The sequence below is a fragment of the Nesoenas mayeri genome (genome assembly GCF_963082525.1).
Source record: "Nesoenas mayeri genome assembly, chromosome: 9".
NCBI lineage: Eukaryota > Metazoa > Chordata > Aves > Columbiformes > Columbidae > Nesoenas > Nesoenas mayeri.
The window spans coordinates 11,359,093-11,386,497 of record NC_137557.1 but is presented as its reverse complement, the minus strand read 5'-3'; the positions used below and the strand labels follow the sequence as shown (position 1 = coordinate 11,386,497).

The following is a 27,405-nucleotide window of genomic DNA, read 5'->3' as shown; positions in this document are numbered from 1 at the left end:
AAAATCTATTTAAAAATCTGCTTCAGTGTGCAGCACCCTCCTAAAATAAAAGTATTCCAGGGAGCTGATGCTAAGCCATATTTTAATCTATGACATACCCTTTTCCATTACTTCTTTTTTATCTTTCTTCCAGTCAAACCTCTGGTTCGGTCTCTTACATCCTGCCAGGAAAAAAAGGGAAAATGGAGAAGAGATGATCTTTTAGCCTAGCTGAGGTGAAACACCTGTTTCACAAAGGAATACAATTGTATATTTGCTGCCAAGACACCGTATGCCAATTGCTTGACTTGGGGTAAAATGGAAGAAGGAATTAGTGAGAGCCTGCAGTGCAGATTTCAGCAGTATTTTTGTTCTGCTCACTACTCTCTTTATCTTTTTTCTGACGGGGTTTTCTCCTTCATGCTATGACAAAGTTTTGGCAATGGGTTTGAATACAGATGTAGACAAGTCCTGATGCAATTGTAAGCCTCTGGATTACTGGGTAGTAATTTTGGCACTAGTATAACTTTATAGCTCTGCAGGTGAATTCAAGCTCCCAACTAAGCTTGTTTTGCAGGTTGATTCTGAAGGTAAGCGCTGACCGCTTGCTTTGCGTTTTAGTGACCAGACACTGCATGTTTGTGTGTGTCCCTTAGGTTGCTGCAATTCTACTCTTGATACTGTTGTATTACAAAAAGGCAGAAGGAGTGAAATAGGTTAATAGCTCATAGAACAGTCACAGAATATATGTATGTATGGACAGGTAACAGATTCTATTCTCAGTCCTGATGCAGCAGAGGCTTTATACCCCTAAATTCTCCTCTGCTAGACATCATTCTTTGGTCTATGGGAAGAAAATAAACAGCTTTCTCTTGGCTTTCATCCTTCTTTTTTGTATTTGCTTTGCAGACTAGCAGCGTTAAATTAGTATGTTTATACTGTTTGGCCTTCCTGTACAAATTTCAGAAGGATTTTTGATCTCGCTGCTTGCTTTCTATTGTACCTTCCTAAGACTCTTTGAATTTTGTGCAGTACAAAATTAGTGGCACAAATATTGTGAAGTATTGAAGGGCAAAGCTGGCACAAATATGAATAGTACTGACAAATATTAACAAGGGTGAAGTTTAACTAGTTAAAGAACTTCAGACTAAAGACTAAATATTGGTCATTGTCGCAGACTGGAGAAACTTCCACTGCATGTTTCTTTGAAAAGAAAATAAGAATGAAAGCAAAACAAAAAGCCACAAACCCACGTATTTTGGAGGTATCAGTGTATTATTCACCAGGTTAAGGACAGATGGTTGTTTTCTTACAAATGCTGGGGAACATGCAGCAAGCAAGAAAAATCTGTTCAGGTATGGAAAAACAGCATATGATGGTAATTTAGCTGGTTCTAAAGTAATAGTCAAGAAAATAGGACTCTGTTGTGGACCTAATGTTGTCCTGGCCTAGTAAAAAAAATTGTTTATATGTACCACAGAACTATTTTCAGTTCTAAGTGGGAGGGGGGAGGTTTTGTTTGTTTTGTTGTTGTTTTGTTTGTTTGTTTGTTGTAGGGTTTTTTGACAGCAAAATAGATCTTTTAATTGTGTCTTGGTATTTATTCTGTTTCACATTAAATCGCCACAAGCGCTGTGGGATTTTATTAATGATTTAAAATGCGTTGGTTGATAACTGGCATATAAATTGGAGGTATGCTATAAGACGCTACACAAAGGATGGTAAATTTAGTACTTTTAGAAGGTGAAGCGTTCTTTTCATTTAATTAGTTGAAGAAGGGTAAGTTAGAAAAATGAGTCTAATAAATCAGAAGTTAATTTTAGTCCAAGTGTCCATCATAAATAAACAAGAGTAAGCCAAGTTTGGGGATTTAAGGGATTTTTTTTTTTCTGCATTTTCGATCCTCATTTAATCGATTCATAAATCAATTAATTACTGTCATGAGACCTGAGGGCAGCAGGAAATTGGGTTCAAATTAAAAAGAAAAGGAGGCAATTTGTTTTAAGATTGAAAGTTGGATGTTCAATCGAAGTTTAATCAGAAGTGACCCATTATTCGAAAAGTGGAACATCAATGTCTTTCTAATTTCACAGAATGCTTCATTAAATGAGTATTGAAAAGATGAGGTTAACTGATCATACCAAAAGGAAGATGAGACAAAGGGGGGCTTTAGAAGCCCGCTTCCAAATACATGGTATGTCATTTCTTTTCTGAAGTGCTTGTAGAGAAACCAAATCATTACACTGGGAATTCAAGTATTATTGGTGTAGTTCTTTCTAGGCTGTACAAATCGTGTGATAACAACACCTTCATATCAGAAGTGCAAATGTTGTAATCCATTTGGGTAGCTGTATACCAACAGAATAATTTACGAAAGGTGATAAACTTTGAGGAGAACATTTTCACAGGCATGACTGGACACCTAAAATCCTAAATTTTATGGTGTCTCACAGTGGTTTGACCCTGAAAAAGTCCTTCCGTATAAGTTGATACCATCTTGAGAGCATTCAGGTGCGTGTTGTACAAGGTGGGGTGGTACTGGTGCCTGACCAGAGGTGAAGGCAGATGAATTTTGTTTAGCAAGTGAGAGTGGGAGAGTACGATGACAGCAGCTATAGCTGGAACTCCTACTGTGGGTGAAAAACAGGAAGGAATAATATAGCTGTTCTTAGGGCTCTTTGGATTAGCATGTCTTTTTCTCAGTGTGTATTTGCTAGAAATTTGCCTAGCAAATTGCTATTTAAAAAAAAAAAAAAAAAGTAAACCAACACTTGCTTGTTATTGTGAACTTGCTGAAGGAATAAAGGAGGAGTCCGATTCAGTTTCTCACTGTTGGAAAGTGTTGCTCTTGCTGTTAAATGCTGAGAGGAGCTCTTGAAACATCATCTGGACTCATATCTCTGCCATGTGCTCCGTGGGATAAAGAGTGGGCTTCTGTTACTTGGAAAGTTCATGCAGCTTTTCCTGATGAGCCTAGTGCTCGGAAGACAATAAAAGGCAAGAGAAACAGAATATGTTTGCCTTTCTAGTAGCTCTTTATGGAGGGTTCTTTTATGGAGAGAAGAAGAAATAAAGGAACAACAACTGTTTTAAACATTTCCCTTTATAAATGCAGAGCAAGATATTTCACATCAGGAAGTTACTTTGGATAGTAATCTTGGATTAACTCTTTACAAGTATTATCTGTCTATAGCAACATGCAAAATAACACACACACACACAAAATAATAGATGTCATCTATAAATATGTGCAAATATATGAAATTATATTAACTTGATTTATTTCATGTGCAATTTGTTTTCTGGGCAGAAAGCTTAATCATGCAAAAATACTCAAGCCTGCTTGACACAGTGACTCTGTATGACTCCTTTTTGAGCTCTTAGCAAGTAGAGCCTTGATTCCATTGTGAGTTGCCACTTGTGATGACAACATGTGTTTTGATTTTTTTGCTTATTATTGCTTAGTTACGTTGTGTTCCTTTGGAAGGCAGTGGTTGGGACAGTAGCAAAGATGCCTCTTTACTCTGCCCAGCTGCTGTGGTCTCAACAAGGGCTGGAAGGCTTTGGAAGGAAGGTTGGTTGATCAGTGGCTTTCAGAGAAGGAACGTAGTGGTCTGGGAGAGTTTTCCAGAGCACGGATGTGGCAAACAAAAGGGAGAGCAACTGGGCTGGTGTGAGAGGGGGACAGTAATAAACTCGAAAGAACCCTAAACCTTTCAATAGAGAAGGGACTGGTGAGAAGAGCAGGGAGCATATTTGTAGTCTGACCACAAGATGGATTTAAAAAAAAAAAAAAGCGAGCAAACAAAAAAACCCCCACAAACTCTTTTCCTGGGGATCCAAGAAGGGGCTGTGCTTAGTTTGTTTTCAGGTGGAAAATCGCTGAAGGGTTGCTGGGCTGTGGAAGAACCTAGAGAAAATGACACCTTGTGCAAAGAAACAACACCAAAAAGTTATTTAGAAAGGGTATTTTACTTTGTTGTACTTCTGCTTTCTAACAAAGGCAGTTTTCATAACACCTAGTTTTAAAGAAAAATAAAGTTTATCTTTTCAGATGTTTGCCTCCAGAGAGATTTCAGGACTGATCCATATCAGAACTCTAGCTGACTTGAGGTTCAGTGACACCCTCACCTGGGTCTTTCAGATACAATTTAGTATTTCTTTCTATTTCAGCTGTGTAAGGGGAGCAAGACCTTCTGTTTCATTAAGGCACCTAGATTAAGAGAATGGGTATGAATGCCTACTTTGTACCTCTTGTTTGTATCTCTTACCATTGAATGTGAGATGAATGGAGGACTGTGAGAATCCTAACCTGTGCTCTGTGGGTGTATGTCCAGAGTATGGTGAGATAAAAGCTGGTTAAGTGGTTTTTCCTGCTTTACAGGTGTCTGGTCCATCAAATCTTGGATTCCAAGGAAAGAATATTTGTTTAGGTGGAGTGATAATCTGATCTTGTGTAGCACATCTAATTCAGTAGTCATTCCCTTCACTGACTCTCAGTAAGGTACTCAAGAATGAATATAAATAATGTAATTCTAAGTTATTGATTGCAATTATGTGAACGATGGTGAACAGCATTAGCACCACCGTGGCAGAATGACAGTGTTCCTCAACCTCCCCCCGAGTCAAATAACATGAGTCTGTAAACTGGTGCACAAACTTAAAACAAAGATGAATAGGTGTTATGAATTAGTCTTGAATTAGTCTTGAAGCATGTGTTTTATCTTATAATAAATGACTTTGTGCATCATCTCCCTGAGAACCAAAAAAAAAAAAAAAAAAAAAAAAGTTTTCTGAAAGGAAGAATGACTTAATTTATTTTTCTGATGCTTCTGTGACAAATTATATAACACACAGATGCATTGCTGAGCACAAAAATTTGCATGAATCTATGCTAGTTATATATGCATATATATATATAATTTTTAAGAAAGTGTTTGGAGCTTACTACCACAAATAATCTTCTTAAGTATTGATCATGGAGACATTAATTTGTAGAAAAAATTAACAAGCAAAATTACAAGCAGTGTAACATAACTTTTTGAGACATACTTTTTCCTGAGTTTTCTTGAACATGTCAGAGAGACATGTCAGACTTTTCAAAGAAGGTTAATTTAACTGTGAAGTACTAGCTCAGGAGGTGAATTGAGCATCTGTAGGGAACTTCACCTAAGTTGAGGAGTTTTGAACAGAGTGTATTGATGTATCACATCACTGACACGGTTTTAATGCGTGTATCCTACACTTGTTCAGCAACAGAGCTACTGATGCTGTGTGCAGTTAAGAAGTAGCTCGGACCCACATGATGCACTGCGTTGTGTAGTATAATACAAACAGAATTCCAATTCAGCAGGCATAGACCAGACACCACCATTTTAACCTCCAGGGGTTCATAAGTAAGTGACTTTATATTGGGTTTTTTTCCGAGGAAGAGCATAGGGGATTTCTTTTCTCTACTTAACTTCTTTTGTTTGAATTGAAGTTAACAGTTCTTTCAGCTAAAGTGCTATTTTTTTCAGTCTTTGTATGGCTTAGACCCCAGCATGTGGAAGAGCAAAGCTCAGTCACATAAAAAGACGTTGTACTAGCCAGAACAAAGCATCTAAATTGTTTGTGTCTCTCATTTGCTCGCTTCCTGATGTTTAAAACAATAAACCCTACCGATTGTTTTTAGCAAATGAAAAGGTAGTGGAGCGCCAACCTTACAAATCAATCCTGTTAACACTCATTTCAGTTTTAAGATTTTTTTAACCAAAGCTTTATTTGGCCACTGCTCAGCATGCAATTTCTGAATGAAAATAACTTTATGGCTGGTGTGGAATGTGTTGAGCATCATTACCAGATTTAATGCTCCTGAAAAGGGGCCTCACTTCTTGTGAATACAGAGTATGAGACAGAAGCTATTGAAAACCAGTATATATCAAGATGCTTTTGTATTGAACTCATTGTTCTTGGTGAGCAGTGAGTGTATTTAAAGTATGCTTACCACATCAAGCGTTTCAGTCCCTCAAGGTGCACCTCTACACCTATTTTTATGCCAGGTGGGGATTAGGTGGGCACTGGATTCTTGGCTATTTCAAGAGGGGCAGTTCAGGTCATGCCTAAAAAGCAAAATCAGAGGCACTTCACAAAAGGAAGGATAATTCTAGGATGTGCATCTCAGAAGTTACAGGGATGGAGAGAAAGATTTTTTTTCGGCTTAGTTTCTGGATTATTATACCAGGTTCAGGAGCATAGGTTTAAAATAATTCCCATTTTAGGCATATGTGCACCTTTGAGACTTGAAGTTTTGTATTAATTTGTTTTGCTTTTTTTCAGTTCACACCTGGGTATCAGTTTGCTCTTTCCTTGTGACAGTAAATATGCAATAAAACGTATTGATTTCTTACAGTACAAGAAGAGACAAACATCTTGTACAAATAATATATTAAGATATCCTGGTGTTAAAGAATGATCAACCTAAAGGATATAATTCCAGAGAATTGACCAAAACCCCATATTATGTAGATGGCATTACTGTACACAGAAGTAGGATAGTCGCAGAAGATAAAAGTATCTCTTTGATTATTGTGTTTGCCTTTCTTCTGAAGACTAAATCATAATGTATTTAATAAAATGTCTGATTGCTGCCTAGCTCAGAATGAAATCTGTATGGTTATTTTTTCTTCCTCTAGGCAAGATTTTTTAGCTGCTTTGGGAAGAATAATTACAAAGGCAACTACCATTCTGGAAATAAAGTAATAAGGCTTAGGGGGTTTTGTTTCTTTTGGAGACTTGGAATCAGTTATTTAGATCAGTGAAATAAGTTCTAATAAGTAGGCAAAACTTAGGAATAATTTGAAGGGTTGTTCAATATCTGGACAAAATCCAATAAGCATTGGAAGGAGAAAATCTATGTGGAATCCTAAAAGTCGTCTTCTTTCTTTCTCACAGAATTCTAGCTTTCTCTCTGAAGCTCTTTTTCCTGTACATACAACAAAAACTGAAGAGATGGATCCCTCCTTCAGCCTGCACGAGACCATTGCAAAGGTAACAGAAATGGAGATCTCATTTACCTCTACTTTCTTTCACATGGACAAATCTGAATTTATTAATAATTGTGAAAGATAATTTATTTTGTCCTGTGGATACTTCGAATGTAGTTAAAAGTAGAGGATTTTTTTTTTCATTGAGATTCAGCTTTGGATTATTCTTTACTGTTATATTGTTCAACTGAAGTGATCAAAACACTTTTATGAACAAATGCTTCCTCTTATGTGTTTCAGTTGCATTTTGCGGGGTTCATATTAAACTAATTGGCATGAATGCATAGTGTTGAGCCCCACTAGATGGTAGGAACTAGCAATTTTGTTGCTGTCAATTTCGTCAGTGAAGAGGGTTCTCTGAGGGCACCTTCCCATGCACGGATGGTTGGTTTTGGGAGCTGGCACAGTGTGCTCACTTGAGAGGAAGGTATGGCCATCCCTCTTGTTGCTTCTATATAAAACTCCCTTCATATTATTTATTAATACAATCACTCCTTGCTCTAAAGTGCTCTTTCCTCACTCTGTCTGCTGAGCAAGCCCTATCTCTACAAAGAGACAGGACTACTTAATGGATTCGTATACTTCTTATAATTAGTTTTCTTATAAATAAGAGCTATGTAGACCTCACAAACAGATTTCTTTGTTTATTCGGAGCGACTTCTTTTGGAAAAGCAGCTGCTGTTGAAACATTTCTTTTGGCAACAACAAAAATAAATTCACAAAGATCAGCATTGTGCAGATTTAGCATGTAGGCGGATCAGCTTCTCTGGCTAAGTAGACAGTGACTGATCTTGGGATTTTTAGGGGGTTGGTTTTTGGTTTTTTGTTTTTGTTTTTAAAAGTACAGATTCCTAGACATTCTTTTGAAGCTTGGCAGAGTCTGACAGTTAAGGAACAATCACAAGACAAGAGTCATCTGTGAAACCCTTTTAGGGAATTGATGGGTTTTAAGCCATCCTTGATGCCAAAGTGACTGAAAAGATTCACTATATTTCTTCCTAAAGACTGAGGGAAGTAGCTATGTGATTATTTACTGCATAATTAATTTGTCATTTGCTAATTAGTGTGTGATGGGCCATGTGTAATCTGAATAATCTGTATTTCAGTATTTGCTCTATAATGTTGACTAACACATAAAAATATTTATTAGATGGTTGACTTGAAGCATTTTGATGCTGTGTAAGTCGTTACAAATTATTTTAAGTAGGTTCACTGAACATTACAATTTTCTTTGATAGAACTTAAGGAAGATTGCACTAGGATACAACTATATTTTCATTTTGCTTTTCAGACGGTAGCCCAGGATGCTTTTATAAAAATGAATAACATATACAGCATTGGAGTGAGTTCCTTAGCTGGTGATTGTGTCAACTTTAACTTAGCTCAAGTGGTCTTAAAGTAGCTTTTGAAGAGCTTGAACAGCAACATGGCAGTGCAACATTTCTTAGGCTCATAGTCACATTTCTACACCAATTTCTAGCTCTGTTAACGTGTAGTTATCTGTGCCCTTTTTTAATTCGTTGGCATTTTGACTTCCGTAACATCGTATAGCTACATTTTCCACAATTTACTTCCCCTCCTACATTTACTTTAAACTTGCTGCTTTTTTATTTCACTAGGTCTTTTCTGCCTTTGGCATGAGAAATAATAAACAAACACAGTCTATTTATTTTTCCATACCCGTTGCTTTCCTTTCTAAGCTTTTTTTGTGTCCCAGTGTAGTAACCACTTTGAGCTGTCCTCATAGCTCAGTCATTCCTGCCTAATAATGCATTATCTCTGTACTTATGCAGCTCTGTGACATCTCTTTCGCTTTGATGTAATTAGAACTACGTACCATATTCAATATGTTGGATCACTATTGATGTATAGACTCTCTATAATATTTTCTTCCCTAATCCTTCATCAATAATATTCCACATGCTGTTGGTCTTTTAGACTGTTGTTATCCATTAACTGTTCGTGATAGCTTGAATATTTCTTTCTTCAGTGATAGGAGCCAAGGCATACATCCTGGTTGTCTGTGTATACTCAGAGGTTGTTTTGTCCCCTGTGCATCACTTCACATTTTCCAACAATGAGCCGTTTTGCAGCCCAGTGCTCAAATAATGTGGCATGCAAGTCAAGAAGGACACAGAGAATTGAGTATTTTTCAGTTTTGGTAGTAGAGCTGTGGTTAGTGTTCAGTTTGATGAAACTCATTTGCCACTGCATGTCACTCACCGTGTGCTTCGCCTTTACGGCCATTGAAGGTGGTGGAAACGCTTATGCTGGTTTTGGCAGGAAATTATTTGAGGCCCTTCATCTATCTGAGGGAAGTAGGGCTTTGATTTTTTTTTCCTATGTGAATGGCTTGATACTAAGTAACGATGGAAGAATTTCAACACAATTTTTTACACGAGGTTTGGTGTAAGAACAAATAACCAGCTAATTGTGGCTTCTGCTCTCTGAAGACAGTAGTTACCTGAATTTTGTGAACACTTTGAGAAAGAGGAGATTGCTGAATGTGGCAGGTAAAATGAATGAGAAATGTGCAGCTGTTAAGGAGATAGATCTGTAATCTGAGTGCTTAGAATATCTAATTTATCAGAACTGTTGTCAGATCAATATATCTCAGATCTTGGCACTTTAAAGGTGGATTTAGGGTAGGTTGCTGAAAGACCCAGTCTGATCTGGAAGATTCAGAGCAGAGAAATACGTAGGCTTCATTATGGTGAAGAACCAAGACATTCATTACAGCAGTGTGTTGCAGTACAAAATTCAGTGGTATCTTAAATGAGATTTGCAGACCTTGTAATTTCAAGTGCATTTTATAATTCATATATCACGTATTAAAATGGAGAAACGTGTGCCTGTGTGGCAGAGAATGGGTTGTCCCATCAGACCAGAAGTTGGCTGAAACTCCATTGTTATCAGATGCATACTCAGAAAAGTCTGCTGTTTTTCAGTAAGTTTTATCAGTGTTATTCAGCACAGTGTTTCATGGTAACTAGTCAATTGAAGTTATTAACAAGTTTGAAAATACTTTTGTGTTATGAGGTATGCTCACTAGAGTAGCTTAATAAAACTCAGATTATGCAGTTCTAAAAGCTTTAATGGCAGTCCCCCAACAGGGAGTGCCACTGGAGCCACTTACCCAGTATCAGCCATGGAATAATAATAATCTTTTATTGATTTTTACTTTGGCAGGCATCACAGTGTTGAAAGGTATGCCAAAAGTGACATAATTGGTTTTATGACAAGTTATGGGTGCTGACAGATAACTCTTGAGAAAATTATTAGTGATCCTGATTATTCTGTGCTTCAATTACGGAGTTGCATAAAGAACTAACTGCCATAATGCAGCTCCATAATTGAAGCATAGAATAATCAGGATCACTAATAATTAACTTCTAAACATTAAATATAACAGCAACAGGGAGGAATGTTTCCATTTCAAGGGGAAATAAGGGTTTTTTTGTAACCTATTGTGGGTATTTCCTTTTTATAAAAAAAATATAAAGACTTCCAAGATGATGACAAGCAGATTCTTTTCTTGAAGCAAGTGGAATGAAAACTACTGGACTGCAGGACTGTTGGTAAATGAAATTCACATTTTGACAACAGATTAAGGTGTAGCACCGGAACATTGATTTGAGGAATTCTCTAACAAGACCGTACTGTTCTGTTCTTTTGAAGCATTGAGGGATGTATATTCCTATTTACCCATTGTCTAGATCCATTAATTCTGTAATACAAGTTTAGGGAATACCCATTCATCTTGGCAGTGCAATGATATCCATAACTTTGGTAGTTTTTCTCTCTGTTATCTTCCTAAAAATCAAAATTTGTGGTTTGCTGCATACATCTGCTAAATATTTTAATCTTCATCTATGGTATCTGTGAATGAGCTCTTTTTTTGTATGCTTCTGTACTGCAAAAGCTAAAAGTAACTATGGAGAGATATATGTATATATAAGTGATATATGAGATTTACACATTTAAAAAATATTAGTTGTACAAAACAGAAGATAATACAACATATTTAAATTAACTTGTAGGTGGCAAACTCTTACAATTGCAAAGATTGAGAGTGCAGATTTTGAATCAGTTGAATAATACTGTGAAGAACTATATTAATGCAGTTTCCTGCCAGGGTTCAAAACAAAATCTCATTGTACTCAACCAGCTTGAAATTTCTTTGCATTTCATTGAAGCATCTGTTGTAGTTTTGGCAGGGTTGCAGTCTCCATAATATCCAGTGGAAACGTTTTCACAAACCGTGTACAGCAAGTCTATGTTGCAAAGTTTTACCAGAAACATTTCTGGCAGCGTGTTATTACTGGCAGAGCTGTTTTTGGAAGAGCACATTCACACCCACGTGCTGTTCCCACGACAGCATGTGCTTTTTGGTATCAGGTTGTTCTTGAAAAAGCTGTGTGACATTGTGCTTAGATGTCCCAGTGGCCTCTGCATCGTGCAGCTGTACATCTGCATTTCCATTTATGCATCTCCCTTTTTCATTTAAAAATGCCCTCTGTGTAGAACTAGAGGATTTAGCAGAATTGTTTAAGATTTCCAAACAGCAGAGACAGAATATTACTCTAGTCAGAGTTACAGTACTTAAAGTGTTAAAGAGTTTGTGTGGTGCATACAGAATGGATCTTAAATGTTCAGAAATCGAAAGTCTGATGCACCCAAACCAAGCCCAGAAAACCCTTTATCCTTGGAAGGCCCAGGAGAATATTTGGCAGCCTTCCCCCATGTCACTGTGTGGTTTGCTAACTGGAAATTCTTGACATGTGCCTTGATTTCCATCATGAAAATGTGACACGTTGGCATGTCAGTTTTCACAGGTAATTTCTCCAATTAACTTTCTTCAGTGATGTATTCTTTTTGATGCAATTTTTAAAATTCCTGTCTTCAATCATGTATGTCGTTCTTCCACATAATTTCTCAGTCTATTCATCGTCATACTTCCAAAGACATGAGTTCTGCACAGACCAATAGAGCTCTCATGCCTTTTTAAAGAGAAATTATGTTATGAATTTATACTTTCAAAAGAAGTTATCCAAACTTACAACCAACAAACAGGAATATGGACTAGGGGTAGGAGTCAGAGTTGCTGAATGAAGTTAACAAAACAAAAACACAGTTGTCACTGTATGAAGTGAGAACCAGGCTGGGGGACCTGATGAATTTCCATATTTGATACAATCCACTGTGATAGTGATTTTGAAGATGTGGAGTTTGACCTTATTTTGAAGATATCAGAATTGTATACAGTGTTGTTTGGCTGCTCTGTCACACATAAAAGCATCTGTGTGGGGTTCTTCTGCCTGAGAAATTGCAGAATGACTTGGGGCATCCCTTGTTTTTTCCATTTGTCCTCACACAGCTGGCAGCAATCCATGGTGTTTCAGCAGGTCTCAGCTGCCGTATGGGCACCTGTCCGTGTGGGTGCAGCATAATGCACCAATTCCGTAACTTAAATTACTTGCTTTGCTTTACTTATCAGCCTCTCATATGCTGATAATATGCTGATACCGAGCATCTTTCTGGTATTCATGCCTTATTGGTATTTGAGGTGTTCAGAACTATATTGTCTGTGATGACAGTCTGACTGAATTAGCACAAAACCAATTTATCTAATTTTTTCTGTAGGTGTAGGCCAATTCACCGGAATTTACAGAAATGGTTTGATTTAGCACATATTCTCTTAAGCACACAAGTGAGAGTTTTAGTTTTACCTTTAGCTTTCGTGCATGAAGGAACATATAATCAGTTCAAGCAGAGGGTAAATACAAACCTGCTGAAAACTCCCTTCTGACAATGTGTTCTTTATTCTGTAGCTATTGTCAGCAGCAGTAAGAACAAGAGCAAATCCGACTATATAAACTGGCGGAGTAACTTTGGGGGTGCTGTACGAATTATGGTGAACAGGGAAGTAACAATATTTAATGGAAAAATAAAATGGGCATTTTCTCAGCATTAGATGTGAAAGAGGTGACTTTGCTGCTAAAGACGTAAGGTGTTCCGACAGAAAGTCATGCTGTGTTTGGCCAGACAGCATATTCTCTACCTGCTCTAGCCTAGTTAGGGTAGATTCGCTTGGATTTTTTCAGTAGTTCTTTGTTCCTAAAAGCAAGTAGCCTCAAGGGCTCTTGCATTTTATACTTGAACACTGATGGATAAAGACTGGGTAATAAAAACAAGTTGAGACTGCAGACCCTGGTAAAAATTTGATGAACCAGCTGCACTGTCCAACACAACTTTGCTTGGTTCACTCAGTTATTAAAAAAGAACCACATTCCACTACCCCCTGAAATTTTTCACTTCTTTCCTGCTAATAATGCCTTCAAAATGGAAGAGTTGCAGGACAGAACTAATTCAGTTTCCTCCTGTGACATTTATTCATAAAGTTGTGGAAAGATGTCAAGACTTGAGTATTCAAAGATTGTTTCTGGGCTTCTTTTTGAGTGTCTGGAATTTAATGTTTTCAGCTTAGAGAACTCCTGACAATTATGAAAATTTCAAAATAACCAGGAAACGATGACTCCAATGAACAAGAGAAGCTGCATGAACAGGAAAACATCATCACAATTAGTAGCACAGTTTGTGTAGAAACCATTCCCAGGGCTTGTCTGTGCACAGTTCTAACTGTTTGATTCTCTGACTGTCAGGAGAGAATCATTTCTACATTCCTTAAATCTTTTTGATATTGCAGCAAGACTATATATTCTTTTTAAGAAGTTAGCATTGGCTTCTGTTGGAATGTTTCTTAACCAGATTCTGTTTAGAATGACACAATTCCTGAATTCCTCTTTCAGACCTAAATTTTACTCAGTTGGTCTCAAGATTTGTCTGTCAACTGTCAGTAAAAACAGGGAAAAAAAATCATTGCATCATTTTTCAAGCTAGACTTGTGATTTAATGGAAGTAAATAACTACATGTCAACTCCATCTGATCCAAACACGTGATAAATATATAAGTTCCTACATAATGAATCATTTTAAATCTTATGATAGAAACCCAAGATTGGTGTTTACACATCTTATAGAAGACTTTTTTTTTACTCCAAATTACAGCAGTCTGACTAAGCAAAAGGCAATAAGGTAGGAATGAGAGGAAACATTGTTTAATCCACATTTTATATATGAGAAAATTAAATGCCACGGGTCGAAAATGGTTTTTACAGTAACTGAGCAATTACTTCATCTCCTCGCCTGAATTCAGCATTGACTTGCAGAATCTGGTGATTTGTCTTACACTGTAGACAAAGACTGGGGCATATTTCAAAGCTGAAGTTGGAACTGAGCACATGTTTCGGCTATGCCAGAATTTCAACTACTGACTGTGACCAGCTGGGCAGTCTTCTACTATGTACTTGAGCCACGCGAGTGCCTGTGTTAGGGGGACTTACCTGGCTTGGGAGTAAGTCAGCAATACCTTCATTTACTGTGCCTTCTTTTGGTTATGTTGAGGTTTGTAAACTGGCTGCATCTCTAGCTGGTTGCTGAGTGCTGCATTCGTGACAGACTCTCAGCAAAGATGTTCATGATAGATGTCTATTTTTTTTGGTCTTTTTTTTTTTTTTTTTTCCTGGTGCTTGATGATGACAACTGTACAAACTATATTTATTGCACAAATCAAATGGCTGTTTCCAAGTTCTCCAATAGTGCTTTTTGTACTGAATGACAGGATCATTTATTTTATATCCATTGTTTTTATTTCAAAAATGTGTCTGTTATAAGGGTTACCAAATAATGGGACATATGGATGCATTTTTTTAAGAAATGTCAAAATATTTATTTTTATTCAACCACTGAAATCCAGCAACAGAAAAAACAAATCTGAAGTTTTCTGCTTTAATAGGTAGGAATATGCCTGGGGTTATTTGAATTTTCCCCTATGTTTCCCACTATTCTATTCTTCACACATTATTTTCTGATCTTATCAGAGTATTATTTTATTAATCCATTCTTTAGCATCAGTACTACTGTAGGAATTTGTTATTGGTTAACAAATACTTTGTCTGCCAAAGATTCAATCTTTATTCTTGGCACACATGTACTGACTTTGGTGCTGTGCAAGGAAGATGTGTTTTTCTTTAAACAAGGCACTTGCATTCGAGAGGAATAGTTCCTTTGGGTACTCTAAAAGTATCTTGTCTGTTGTATTAACTCACTGTATTAGCTCTTTTCTGTCTTCAGATCTTTTGACAAAGAAGTCAAATCAGACAATCCTTTCCCCAGAGTGTGCCTCTTAAAACACTAAGTTTCTAATAGCAATAATGGAGTAATGACTCTGTTTCGTTTTTTAATTTAACATAATCCAGTTTGCATATGAAGGAGTGTGAGGTCAAGGCAGTGGAACTTCAGTATGTGCTGAAGTGTTTTTTAGCAAGAGGTGGAAATAGCTGCTTAAGTATTATGAATGAATTAATCGGTTTTGCAAACAACTTGCAGAAATACCTGGGGAAATACAGCTGCTAAGATGTATGTTTATTTTTTCATTTTATTTCTTAAACCATTGTAACTTCCTTTGGTGTACAGTTCTACAATGTATTACTGACATGTTATCTTTTTTTTATTATTATTATTTTTATTTTATTCCGTGATATAACTTCAAACACATCAGAGCTTCACAGATGCTGGAGTTTCCTTTGTGAGCTCAGTTTTGAATTCAGAACCAGATTTTCAAGAGTTTGGTTTCCCTTAAGGAATTTTAAAATGTCACATTTTTCCAGGAGACTTAGCCCAAACCAGTGTTCTAAATCTTGCCTTTAAATGTCAACACCTGTTTTAGCGTCAAACACATAGCTGAACTCTGCTGGAACCATCCTCTTGGTGCTGAGCGTTTCCAGAGAGAGGAGTGTTTAATGTAAAAACCTTATACATTGTGGAAGCTCGCACTGCCACTTATCACACTAATTGGTAGGATACAGAGACACATTCCTCTTCTGTCATTGTTCTGTTTCCAGAATCAGTGATACTCAGATTCTTTGCTGCATCGTTGCTGTTCGGGATGTATGACAGATGCATCTAGAATGACCTGTAGCCTAGACACACTGTAGTTTGCTTTTGGGTATTGGAAATTGTAGATTTGATTACTTTAAGCCATAGAAGGAAAGAAACTGGTCCAAAGATTAAGCAAGCTGGAATAAAGGTGTGTCTATAAATCCTTCCAAACACTTGTCAGGTTAGGAGTAGAATTTCTGTTAAAAAGACGTGTTAAATTGTTGGCAACATAGTCCAGTCTATGAATCTGTGGTTTCCTCTTGTCCTTTGTTTTATTTTAATCTGTCTCCTAATATGTTGATATGCAGCTGTTTCAATCAGATATAACTAAAAGAGTACAATTATATCTTTCCTAATAGATTTCCTAAAATGAAGGATAGCAAAATTAGCATGAATGAAGTCTATATTTTCAAATACAATTGGTCAACCTAAAGAAATTTTGTAAAGTATACAGTTGTGAGACAAAACTAGTGAAAAATATGAGTTAAAAAAGTATATAAGCTAAAGTTATTACAAAATTTCAGGAAGAACTTCTTGTTTATTGGTCTGGTTTTTATTACAAGTGTGATCAATATCAATGAAACAGATACTGCCAGTTTGCCAAGACACTCTAGCATTAAAGCAGCTAAGTTTAGACCAATTAATGTTAGACTAAGAATAAATGAGTAGCCTTGAGCTAGAATTGTAAAATTAGTAGAAGTGTCTGAACAGAGAGTTGTGGACTCAAGATCCTATATCAAAAACTGTGGGGATGGTTAAACTGTTTCAAGTATGACCAGCAGAGTAGATTCAAGCCCATGTGTTAACGTAATGCTGTGAGATTTACTCAACTAACAGGAGTGATCACCCCGTCCACCAGCAGCTCCTTGGGCCAGGGGCTGGGTGTAAACTGTAGCAATCTAACCATAAAGCCAAAGCAATATAAAATACATACTTTCCTAGAGTGGAAATGATATTTCTATTTCATAAGCAGACACCATATACTGGCTATGAAACTGCTTTTTATTTTAATACCTTCTTGTAAAACTAATGGGCAGGAGTTTCATAAATTTTAGCCTAATTCCAACCATGCACATATAATATTGATTTTCAAAGATAGAGCATCTGTATTATCGATTGAAATAACTTTAGTTCAAAATTTCAAAGTACAGCATTTGGACCTAAAAATGTTTTAGGAAGAACTCAGTAACCAATAAATGAAAAGCAAGATTTCAGAAGGATAAAAAGAAAACATGATAGAAATTGTTCTGGAGTAATGTAGTAGTATATTCTAGTGTCCTGCAGTCCTTTCCTCATCTAAAATTAATATGATTATGTAGAAATGGAGATAAAATTTAACTGTTAATCGTATTTTGGAGAAATTTATGTCCTGAACAATACTTCCTTTAAAGAATCATTCATTTTGAAGTAGTGTTTTCTTATAGTTATGTGATAATTCTTGAATTTCAGAGAGTTCTTGTCTTTTCGGTAGATGAAAGGATAGCCCATTTATTTTGTTGCTTAGTAGTAGGTGTACATGGATCATGCATGTGCGTGTTCAGAGATAATTCTCAAGTTTAATTAATCTGTTTTAAATTATTAGAGATAAGCAGTAAAATAATCTCTGTTCTGTTACAATTACATGTGATCCACCAACATTTATGCTAGTTTTTAGAATGACACTGTGAAGGGAGAAAATTTACTTTCTTTTAACAAAGTAGTTCTGATTTTTAAATTATCAAATAAATAGCAATACTAGCAAATAAATAGCAATAGTTTAAGCCTATCAGATGATAAGACTATTCAGATTTTTTTTTATTTTTCTGATTAAGTTCAATGTGGAATTTGTGATTCACTTTTGTTAATAATTAATGATACCCTCCTTTCATTCCAATGAGGATGGGTGTGCGGGTTTTATTATTTGGATAATGAAATTGAGAAATATGTAAATGAATACTGACATAGTTCACCAATATATGTTGTAGTCAAGGAGAGTAATTTGCGCAAAGGTCATCGCCTGTCCAGCTGTTTATCTCAAACTTGCCTGGACAGGGAGAATAGCATGGCAAAGCCATCAAAATCCATGAAAGCTCACTGGAATTTCAGAGCATCCAATAGAAAAGTCAGCTGCACAATCAAGGTAAGATGAAAATTGGTATGTACTAGGAATGATGCAAGTCAGCATTGTCAGAAGTGAATGCTTGTTTCAAACATGTAATTTAAGTATGAAAATAGTTGAATACAAACTGATTTTAATCCTTTTAGAGTGAATGTGACATCTTGTTGCACCAAAACACACTCCCCTTCTGAGCAACAGCATTGTATCAGCACAGCTGCTTTAATTAGGAATGAGGCAGCCTTAGAATATTCACTTCAGCTTGGATAAGTGTTCAAAAGTTCTGATACTTAAATAACTTGGAGAAAGATTTGGGCAGTGACTCTCAGGGAAATAACCTTCCTTAATTAATAACTAGCCCAACCTTCTTCAAAAAATAACCAATTGTTACCTTTTTCGCCCTTCTCTTTACATGACAGATGTAGAAATATAATTGCTGGTTTGGGTTTTATTAATGAGTTTTTAAGGGTAGTGGTTTGTTTATTTTTAATTAAAGCACTTAGTTGGCAAAATCATGCTTTTACTGGCTTAATTAAGCTGTGTAGACACACACACTCTCTTCACAAAATGGAAATACTTAGGCAAGAAGAAAGAGATGTTGCTAAAGATGGTCTACTCAGTAATATTTTCTATACTTCTAATGAGATATTTTAAATGTAACAATTTTTATATACTCAAATCACAAAAGCTCAGCTTTCTAGCCTAACATACTTACAGTTTTACTGTATACAAATTGGCAGACCTTTTATCACAACTTTCAAAAATAACCAAAACAACAAAAAAACCCCAAAATTCACTGGCTTCTGCTTGTATTAGTTTATTGGTGCACTGCTTCATGATTCGATGCTGTTTATTGCATATCAAAACCAAAAAGTTTTAGAACACAAAGGTGAAGCTTGGGTAATTTTTTTTTAATTTCTTCTATGAGTTTTTTCTTTGATGTGTCATTTTGAGGAATCTAATTTTAAATAACATTGTTGCATCTGAGAAGATGCCAGCCTTTGTTCATCATTCAGATTTCACTTTTTAAAATGCATGATTAGTGCTCTCTGTCGGATGAGTATGATGCAAACAGACGAGCTCAGATCTAATTTCCGTCACAGTCCCAGTTCATTGTACTTCAGCGTGGTTCACTCTGACTTCAACCAGAGAGCAAGTGGCCTACATCAAGTGCACATATAAAGAAAAATACTGGTCAGATTTTTAGCTGCTCACAAACTGTTTAAGCCCATAAGTGCGGATGCACTCTCAGATTTTCTGGTGCAGAACGAGAGGCAGCAGCTGCAAATTTCATTTGTTATATTTCAGAATAAAAAGTGTGGGTTTGTTCTGCTTTGTGAATATAAGACCTATTTGGAAAGTAAATTATAAGCCATGTTCTGTGTCCCATCAGTAATCATCCAGTACTACGCCACATTGACATTGCTGCGCTTGAGAGGGTAATTCAGTCCCAAAGCTTAAAAGGAAGCAGAGGAACATTCTGAAGACAAAAGCATAAATACTTCTATTTATGCAACTGAAAAACTTGATTAGGCTCAGTGGAATAAATGCTCTGCTACAGAAGTCTTAGGTATCGTCAAAAAGCAAAGTTGATCAAATCAACATAAAAAGTTGCTTTTTCTCTTCCTTATTTTCCCTTGAAACATGGAGATCATTCCCTTCTATAAGCAGAGCTTGTGACTCAGCATGCCATGACCTTTGATTTTTGGATTCTATTCTAGGATGAGAGCATTTGCCAAATGAGTTTTAATAGAAAGTCCATATGTAATATAAGGAATTACGTAAGTATAATTAAAGTAAAAATTTATATAAGTACTCAAAGATGTGGTAACTTTAGAGGTTTTATTGCTGCACATCTTTTTTTAATATAATTTATTTACTCCAGAAGAACACTATTGTAATTTAAGTTTTCAGTTCAACTTTTTTCCTATTTTTTGAAGTATCTCAGGATAAAAAAATAAATCTTAAAATAACAAGAAGCGCTTGCTTCCTCACTTCTGATTTACTGCCTCTTGCCTTCGTGTCACGTATATTCCATCAAATTCTGAGCTGAACGTCAAGTTCTTAGCACCTGCTATTGGAATTGGATTTTCCAAACACACTGTAACTAATGTAATAATTGAGATCACCAGAAGTATCCATCAGTCGAATGTTGCTGACTTTATAGTTTCACAGTTCCCCTGAGCCAATCTGAACGCTACCGCAGTGAGCAGGATTAAGTTCGATCTGACTGAGAAGTAATCATTTGGGCTTGGTGGTGGTTTTACTTCAGAGGTTTGTTTTGTTTTCAGCTCTCAGATCTGATTCGCTAGACAAGCTTAGTGCCCGTGGAAGGATGACAGTGAGAATTGCATGCAGAGAGCAGCATAGAAAGAGTTATTTCAGTAACGGGCTAATTTTTGAGAGGGTTTGAACTGAAAGGGTATTAAAATTGCCCCAAGGAAGATTAATTCTGTATGTACACTGTGGCAAGTCGATTCTTAGATCTGCTTAAAATACGTGCCTTAAATTTTAGAAGTCCTTTCTGTGTGTGTTGTTGTTATTTCAGTAGAATTGTAGAAGCATCATGTCTAAACTTGACAAATAATAACAAATTGCTGCTTGAACAAGAAAAAAAAACCTAAAGTGTTTTGTGGCTGGAGTGTGATTTATTCTGAACTTTGAAGGAAGAGACAAGAAACAGATTACAAAGCCTTTTATGAAACACATTCTTACATCTGGACTTCAGGAACTCACTCTAAAAGTTCTGATTGAAATTTATAAAACCTAATTAAGAGGTAATGTGTAAAGGTTATCTTTTAAATTTTGATGCTGACAGCTGAGACCCAAGATTGTGATTCAGAAGTCTCAAATATTCCTACAGTCTCAAATATTAAGAGTTGCCCTTGCTAATTTAATAGTAATTAAAAAAGGAAAAAGAAAAAAGACAACATGATAATAAATAAGAGATTGTAAAATCCTATGAGCACTTTAAAGCAGTTATGTCTCTTAGAATCAAAGACCTGATACAATGTGTTGTTTAGTTTAGCTGCTATTGCACATAGAATAAAAACACAGCTACATGAAAGTTAATATGAAGAGTATATCTTTACTACATGACTGTAAACAAAGCAGTAAATTTGAAAATAAATGAACAAGTCTGCAGAAGAACCTGAGCTAAATCACCAGAACTTTTGAGATTTAATAATTTTCACACAGCTAGGTAAGAAAATGCTTTAAGATTGAGCGTCAGGTCTGCTCTCCCTGGCCAATTCAAATTTGAATACTATTTATGTTTTGTGAAACTGTGATACTAAAGAAAGTAGTTCTCAACTAAAAAAATAGCACATAAAGAGAAATACATGTTGGATCATTGACTGAACATGTTTATATAGCACAGTTTGATTTGGGGGTAATTGCAGGGTGAGGTTAGGCATTGACATAAATACCACATTGTCTAAAAGGGATAAAGAAAATGGAGCCATGTGAAGATTCTGCTTTAACTGACATGGATGATATTCTTCTGAACTTAATGTTCCAGCTAGTGCAATCCTTTTGATTGACATATCCAAGGAAAATTTTGAGCTTTCTTCTTTCTTTCTTGATATAAACTGAACAAACTTGCAGCTGACAGGAGCCTTCCCTGAGATCCTAATGAGACAAAGAGAATGAAACATTTCTTTTTATGCTGAAGTACCAAAACCATAATGACATTGTATCATGGCTTCCAAAAATTTATAAAAATACAAAAACTTGCTTGTAACTCAGTAGATATTTTGCATAATGTGGAGGACTGAATGATGAATGTTGAGGATATGAGTTAATCAAAACTTTTCTGTCTCCTTTTTTCCTTTTTCAACACCAAGTTGGCAGTCTTTCATTTGCATTCCCCTTGCTTGAAGGAAAAAAATCTGTGTGCACACTAAAATCTCACAGGACAGGGAGAAACAAGTATTCTTTATTTTATATGGAACTTTTTCTAATTTTTTTCTAAGTAACAGTTTTCGTTCCAGATAAAGTGTGGTACAAACATTCATTCAAGTGTTTTTCTAAACCACCTTATCTCAGAAACTGTATGTTCTAAATACTTCATTTCTATCACAGCATTACCAAACAGCACTGCTATAGCAAACCCACATAAAGTAGCTAAACGTGAAAAAAATAAGTAAATTAATATTTAAGTAGATTTGATTTAAAACATTGAAATTATAAATTTCATTCACTTTAAAATTTTGAAACATCCTCCACTGGAAAGAAACAGAAATTATTAATAATTTATTTTAAATTTATTTAAGTGGCAGTGCAATAGTGACATGATTGTTAGATACCCCACTAAGAATATTGCTATATTTCTTTGAAAGACTCTTGTTCCACTGATTATCTGTTGAAAATTGGATCACTTCTATTTATGTCTAAAGATTTGAAAGGCTATAACTCCATACAGAAATAGTACCGCATTATTCTCTACTGTATTAGAACTAACGAGGCTCACAAACCACAGGCATGGTGGGAAAGAAGAGAACAAGAGTATGATAGCATTTATGTCTAGATTATGAACTTTCCATCTATTTCTAAACATTAATACCAAACTCCATAAAAATGCCTACATTTGTGTAGAGTGTATCCAAAAGCAGATAGTTCATGACATGCACTGCACAAATTACCTGTTAGAGCAGCTTCTCACCACACTTCTGAAAAAATACGGAATGGGAAACAATGTGATAATATCATGGCATCCATTTTCATAGTATGTGCCACATTTTTGTGGATGCTCCCACATCAAGTATGACATTATCACTCTATAATGATTACAGTCTGCCTCAGAGAGCTTATTTGTTTCAAATAACAATATCTGGTTAACAGATAAGATGAATTTTTAATGAAATAATTCCATTTAAAGTCTTATTTCTTTTTAAGTGGCACATTTTTAAATTAATATGTATTTGCTGGAGAAGGACAAGGTTACTGTAGAGCCATTTGCTTTTCTTAGTGAAACAAAAATAAAAATAAATCTTAAGATACTTGGGTACAGTCAATGTCTGAATCTACAGCAGATGCTTTTATCTCATCATACTGTTAGAGTTATTATGTCGTCAGTCTCTCATTTACTAGCTGTCCGAGAAGAGATTCAGCATCTTTTTTATTAAAAAGCAAAACTCTACCCATACCTGGAACGTGTAATTTTTCTCCTCTTTGTGCCTCTTGCTGGACTCTACTGTTGCTGGTTTTCCAGACCACGCTGCAGGAGAGGAAAGGCTTGTTCAAGGTACTTGGCTGATGCACATCAGCCCACAATATTCCATGCTGGAGGTGACGTGTCCTCTGGGTTGGAAGGCCTTGACTTCTGACTTGCTCAGCAGTCCTGTGCTGACAGGAGAAATTATTTTTTCACTTGCTAGAGAAAACAGGTTCTAACATTGGCAGAAGCACCCAAATTCTGACAAGCTTTGGACAGTTGTGTAGAAATTATGTAATAGAAGACAGTTGCTGCATGGGCACATTTTTAAAAACTGAGCTCTAGTTCCAAAATAAAAAGTTATAAATCTGTGTCCCATTTAAGATCCTACGCATTCCACCTGCCCAGAAACAGATCATGTGTTAGTGTTAACAGTCTGCTTTTCATCTCGCATTTATATGCACAATAAATTGCTGGTAAATTTTCCTGGTGGACTTTTAAAAGCAGAAGAGATCAATACTTACAAATATATGCAAAGTTTTTAAAATGGCAAGCACTCAGAAAACATTTGAGTGCATAGAGTTGTTTCCCAATATATTCGCTAGTAGTGAAGTGATGCTGTTGTATTCATGGGCTTTTCTCTCTGTGACTCTGCCTGTCTCAGGTCTCTAGGGGAAGGTGAAGCTGAGGATGAGGAGTGCTTTCTCCTCAGGACTTGAACATGGTCATTTTGTTTTGTTTTATGTTGATGAAGCTGTGCTGACTGCCAGATTCTAGTCTTGAGCGCAGGCCTAATATCCACAAATGGCCAGAGCTAAGACACTGAACTTAAGTGAGCTTGTATACGGTACATACACTATTTTAATAAATTTATAAAGCTGAAAGGCATATGATGCTTTCTTGTATAGTGATGGGTGGTATATGTGCAATTTTTTTCCACAAGTAGCTCCTGATTTTGGTTAGCATACCATTAAGCAGACTGTGGTTGCCAGCTGTTTGAAGATATCAGCTGTCCTAGATGCATTATTTACACGAAGCATTGTGAAAACCCCTATTATTTGCAGTAATAGCAAATTTGGAAGCTTTGATTATTTTTGCTTATTATTCATTTTAATGAAGATTATTGTATATTTTGCCCATGAGTAAGTTGCGACTTCTCTCTTAATGATTCTTATAGACACTGAGGTGCTTCACAATTGGATTAAAATCCAAAGCAAGGAAGCAAGAATCTTAGTGGAAACGTGTGGTTTTGTTCTGTGCATTTAATTTTCAAACTTCTTTTCTGCTTATAGTTTAGGCTATCTACTTTTACTGTGCTCTAGCATTTTGAAAGTATATTAAAAAAAAAAAAAAGGCAGGAAATGATAATAAGAAATTCACCATGTTCTTTCACTAAATTGACAATTCAGTTGTCCTGCTTCGGTGGGGATATTTTGCCCAGTAGCCTACTTCTTGTTTAGGGATAATTATTCTACACAATAATATACTATTTGATAAATCTAGTAGTTATGCATTTGGGTAGATATTCGGGTTTTGCTGTTTTTCAGAAGCTGTCAAGAGACATTTTTTAAAGGCCAATGCTGTCTCTCTTCATATTCTGTAATTTTCACTGTGTCACCATATTGAGAGCTGGATGATTGTATTTGCTGCTTATGCTTTGTCTCAGTTACTATTAAGATTTACATGTAAGTTTGAGATAATTATGAGCATAAATGAAATGAAACGCTTGCTTCCATTCAGTGGAGAATGTATATGTGCTCAGTATATTCCTTAGAAAAGCTGTGACATATGCTGCTGAAATATGTTTCATTTCATTAAAACCCTTCAAAATTTGTAGGTTTCAGCTGTAATTGATTCACTGATTTAGATCATAGATATAGAGCTGCTTCTCAGAATATTATAGGAAGAACAAAAAACACCTCCTTGCCTTAAAACACACCTTTTACTTCTCACGCCTTTCCAGTATCTCATATCATGCCTTTTATTGCACTTAAGAAAAAGGGATTTTAGTGAAATCTCCCCTTAATTTTCAAACAGCAATTTAAAAGGGACATACACGTAGAGAACCCTTCTCCAGAATTTCTCTTTTAGGAGAGGTTAATTTAATTTACTGTTAACAGCTTAAGATGTAAGTTTACTTTTGCATTTACTTTTTTTCTTTGGGACATGTCTGCTCACAGTCCTTTTAGTGAACTTGATGCATTTCTTCTATTAAAGGCTGTTGGCAGGGTATTAGCCTGAGGAGCATGCTACTTTAGAACTTGGCTTTTCCTCTGTCAGAACATAGGTCTTCTGTGTCACTCTTAAAAAGTGCAGAAGAAACATGAAAAACTGTCAAGTAAACATGAAGAGATATAGTCATTTAATTTACAGGTTAACACTTGTCATTTTCATGAGAAGGCAAAGAAAACAGTGAAATTCCAAAGATCATAAGAGTTAAAGACAGTACTTTTAAAAGTTTCTATTCTCAGCTTGGACAATTCCCTAATTTTTCACATAAACAATTAAAACACATCCTTGATATTAAGCTAAGTCTTTCTACTAACTTTTCAGTTTTATTGAAATGCATGAAGCAATTCAAGCTGCTTGGAGAGAAAGTATCCAAAGTATAATGCTGACAGAAGAAGATACTTTTTCAGCCTGACATCCAGAGTCCTCTTTGACTCATCGGAATCTTTCTTAGAAAAAAAGAAAAAACAATTATTAAAAAAAAAAAAAAGTAACCTTTTATTCTTTGCAATCTTTGCCAGAGTTTTTCCAAACTACTTGAATCTAAGCTAAGCAACTCTTTACTAAAGTCCTGTGCGTGCCCAAACCTTTTCATTTATGATTTGCCTGTATTTTTCAAAGAACAGAACTAAGCAAAGCCATTGGGAAGTATATATTACAGTAAAATGCTGCAGTCTCCTCTGATCTGTAACTGTGTTTCCTGGACTACTTTTACCATATTTTCCATAGTTGTAGTGGACTTTGAAGCTTTCATTCTTATATGACTAGTTGTGTCCTAAAAATGATTAAACTGTGACTTAGAGAATGAAAAGCTAATAACTTTTAAATTACTGCCTGCTCCAATAATCTTAGCTTTCACGGTGTCTCAAAAGGCAGCAGAACTAGAAATCTTGCTTCTAGAGGTCATGTAGGAAATACTTAAGATGATCATGAGTCACATGGTTTTAATAGAAACATTTTTAATGTTAAGAAAGAAGCTCTTGCTCACTTTCAGTCTGGCTGATTTAGTCCACTGAGACTGAGCTGTGTTGCTTTTTTTGCAAAGCTTAGTGGGTTTAATTCAAATAAAGTAATGAAGAGAAAAATGCAGAACATCTTTTACACAGCAACAGTAATATGTTTATTGTGTTTATAAAATGTAGTGAACTGCCTAACCAAACCTCATTGAAACCAAATGCAGACTGACAGCAATGGTATGTAACTAGGCTTTGCTGACTGTTTTTTTAAGTCTGTGAGGTAAATAAGATCACTTTTCGAGTGATGGTATCAGAGCTAAGAGCTAAGGTTGCCTGGTGTCCACTCACATCTATGAGCCAGTAGTTGCTTTTGAAAGATCCTTCCAAAGCTCGGTTTCCATTTTCAGAAGTGACCGGTGGTACCAGTGGATAAGTGGTCTGGGATCTTGCTGACTCTGCCCCTTTTACTTACCAGTTTTTTTAGTATGCATCACCTAATCTGGAGTGCGGAAGCATGTACTCCAATTAGCATCGCCAGTGACCCAAGTAGATTATTCTTAGCAGACTAAAAGCCAAAATAAATTCTGGATTTTTTTTTTTCCTTTGGTTTTTAAAGTCAGATTTCAGTCACACTGTCTTTAATCAGTAAGCCACAACAGAAGAGACTGTGTCTTGAGTTCTACTGACTTTAAGTATGTAGGATAATGCTTGTACATAGTGTAGATGACTACACATATTTCTTTTTAGTTTCATTGATTTAGATGTACTTCATGACATAACACATTGCTGACTATCTTTTCCCTCAAATACGAAATCAGAATGGAAATTCAATATCATGGGTGAGATACTACGAATCATTATGATAACCCTTGCTAGCTGAAGATAGATTTCAGGTCATATATGTCTGTGTTAACTTAAGATGAAAAATTTCCTGCCAGTACAGTACACTTCATTCCTTTCTTCCTA

General features: G+C 35.9%; 1 protein-coding gene across 1 annotated transcript in view; it reads left to right on the top strand.

The window, feature by feature from the left end:
• NAALADL2 (N-acetylated alpha-linked acidic dipeptidase like 2) overlaps window positions 1-27,405 on the top strand; it is a gene marked incomplete at both ends in the record, with an annotated part of 329,666 nt that overhangs the window by 263,623 nt on the left and 38,638 nt on the right. Inside the window, one exon of the mRNA XM_080349764.1 lies at window positions 6,913-7,008. Within this exon, the coding sequence (XP_080205890.1) occupies window positions 6,913-7,008 (96 nt within the window). The remainder of the gene's footprint in view (window positions 1-6,912; window positions 7,009-27,405) is intronic.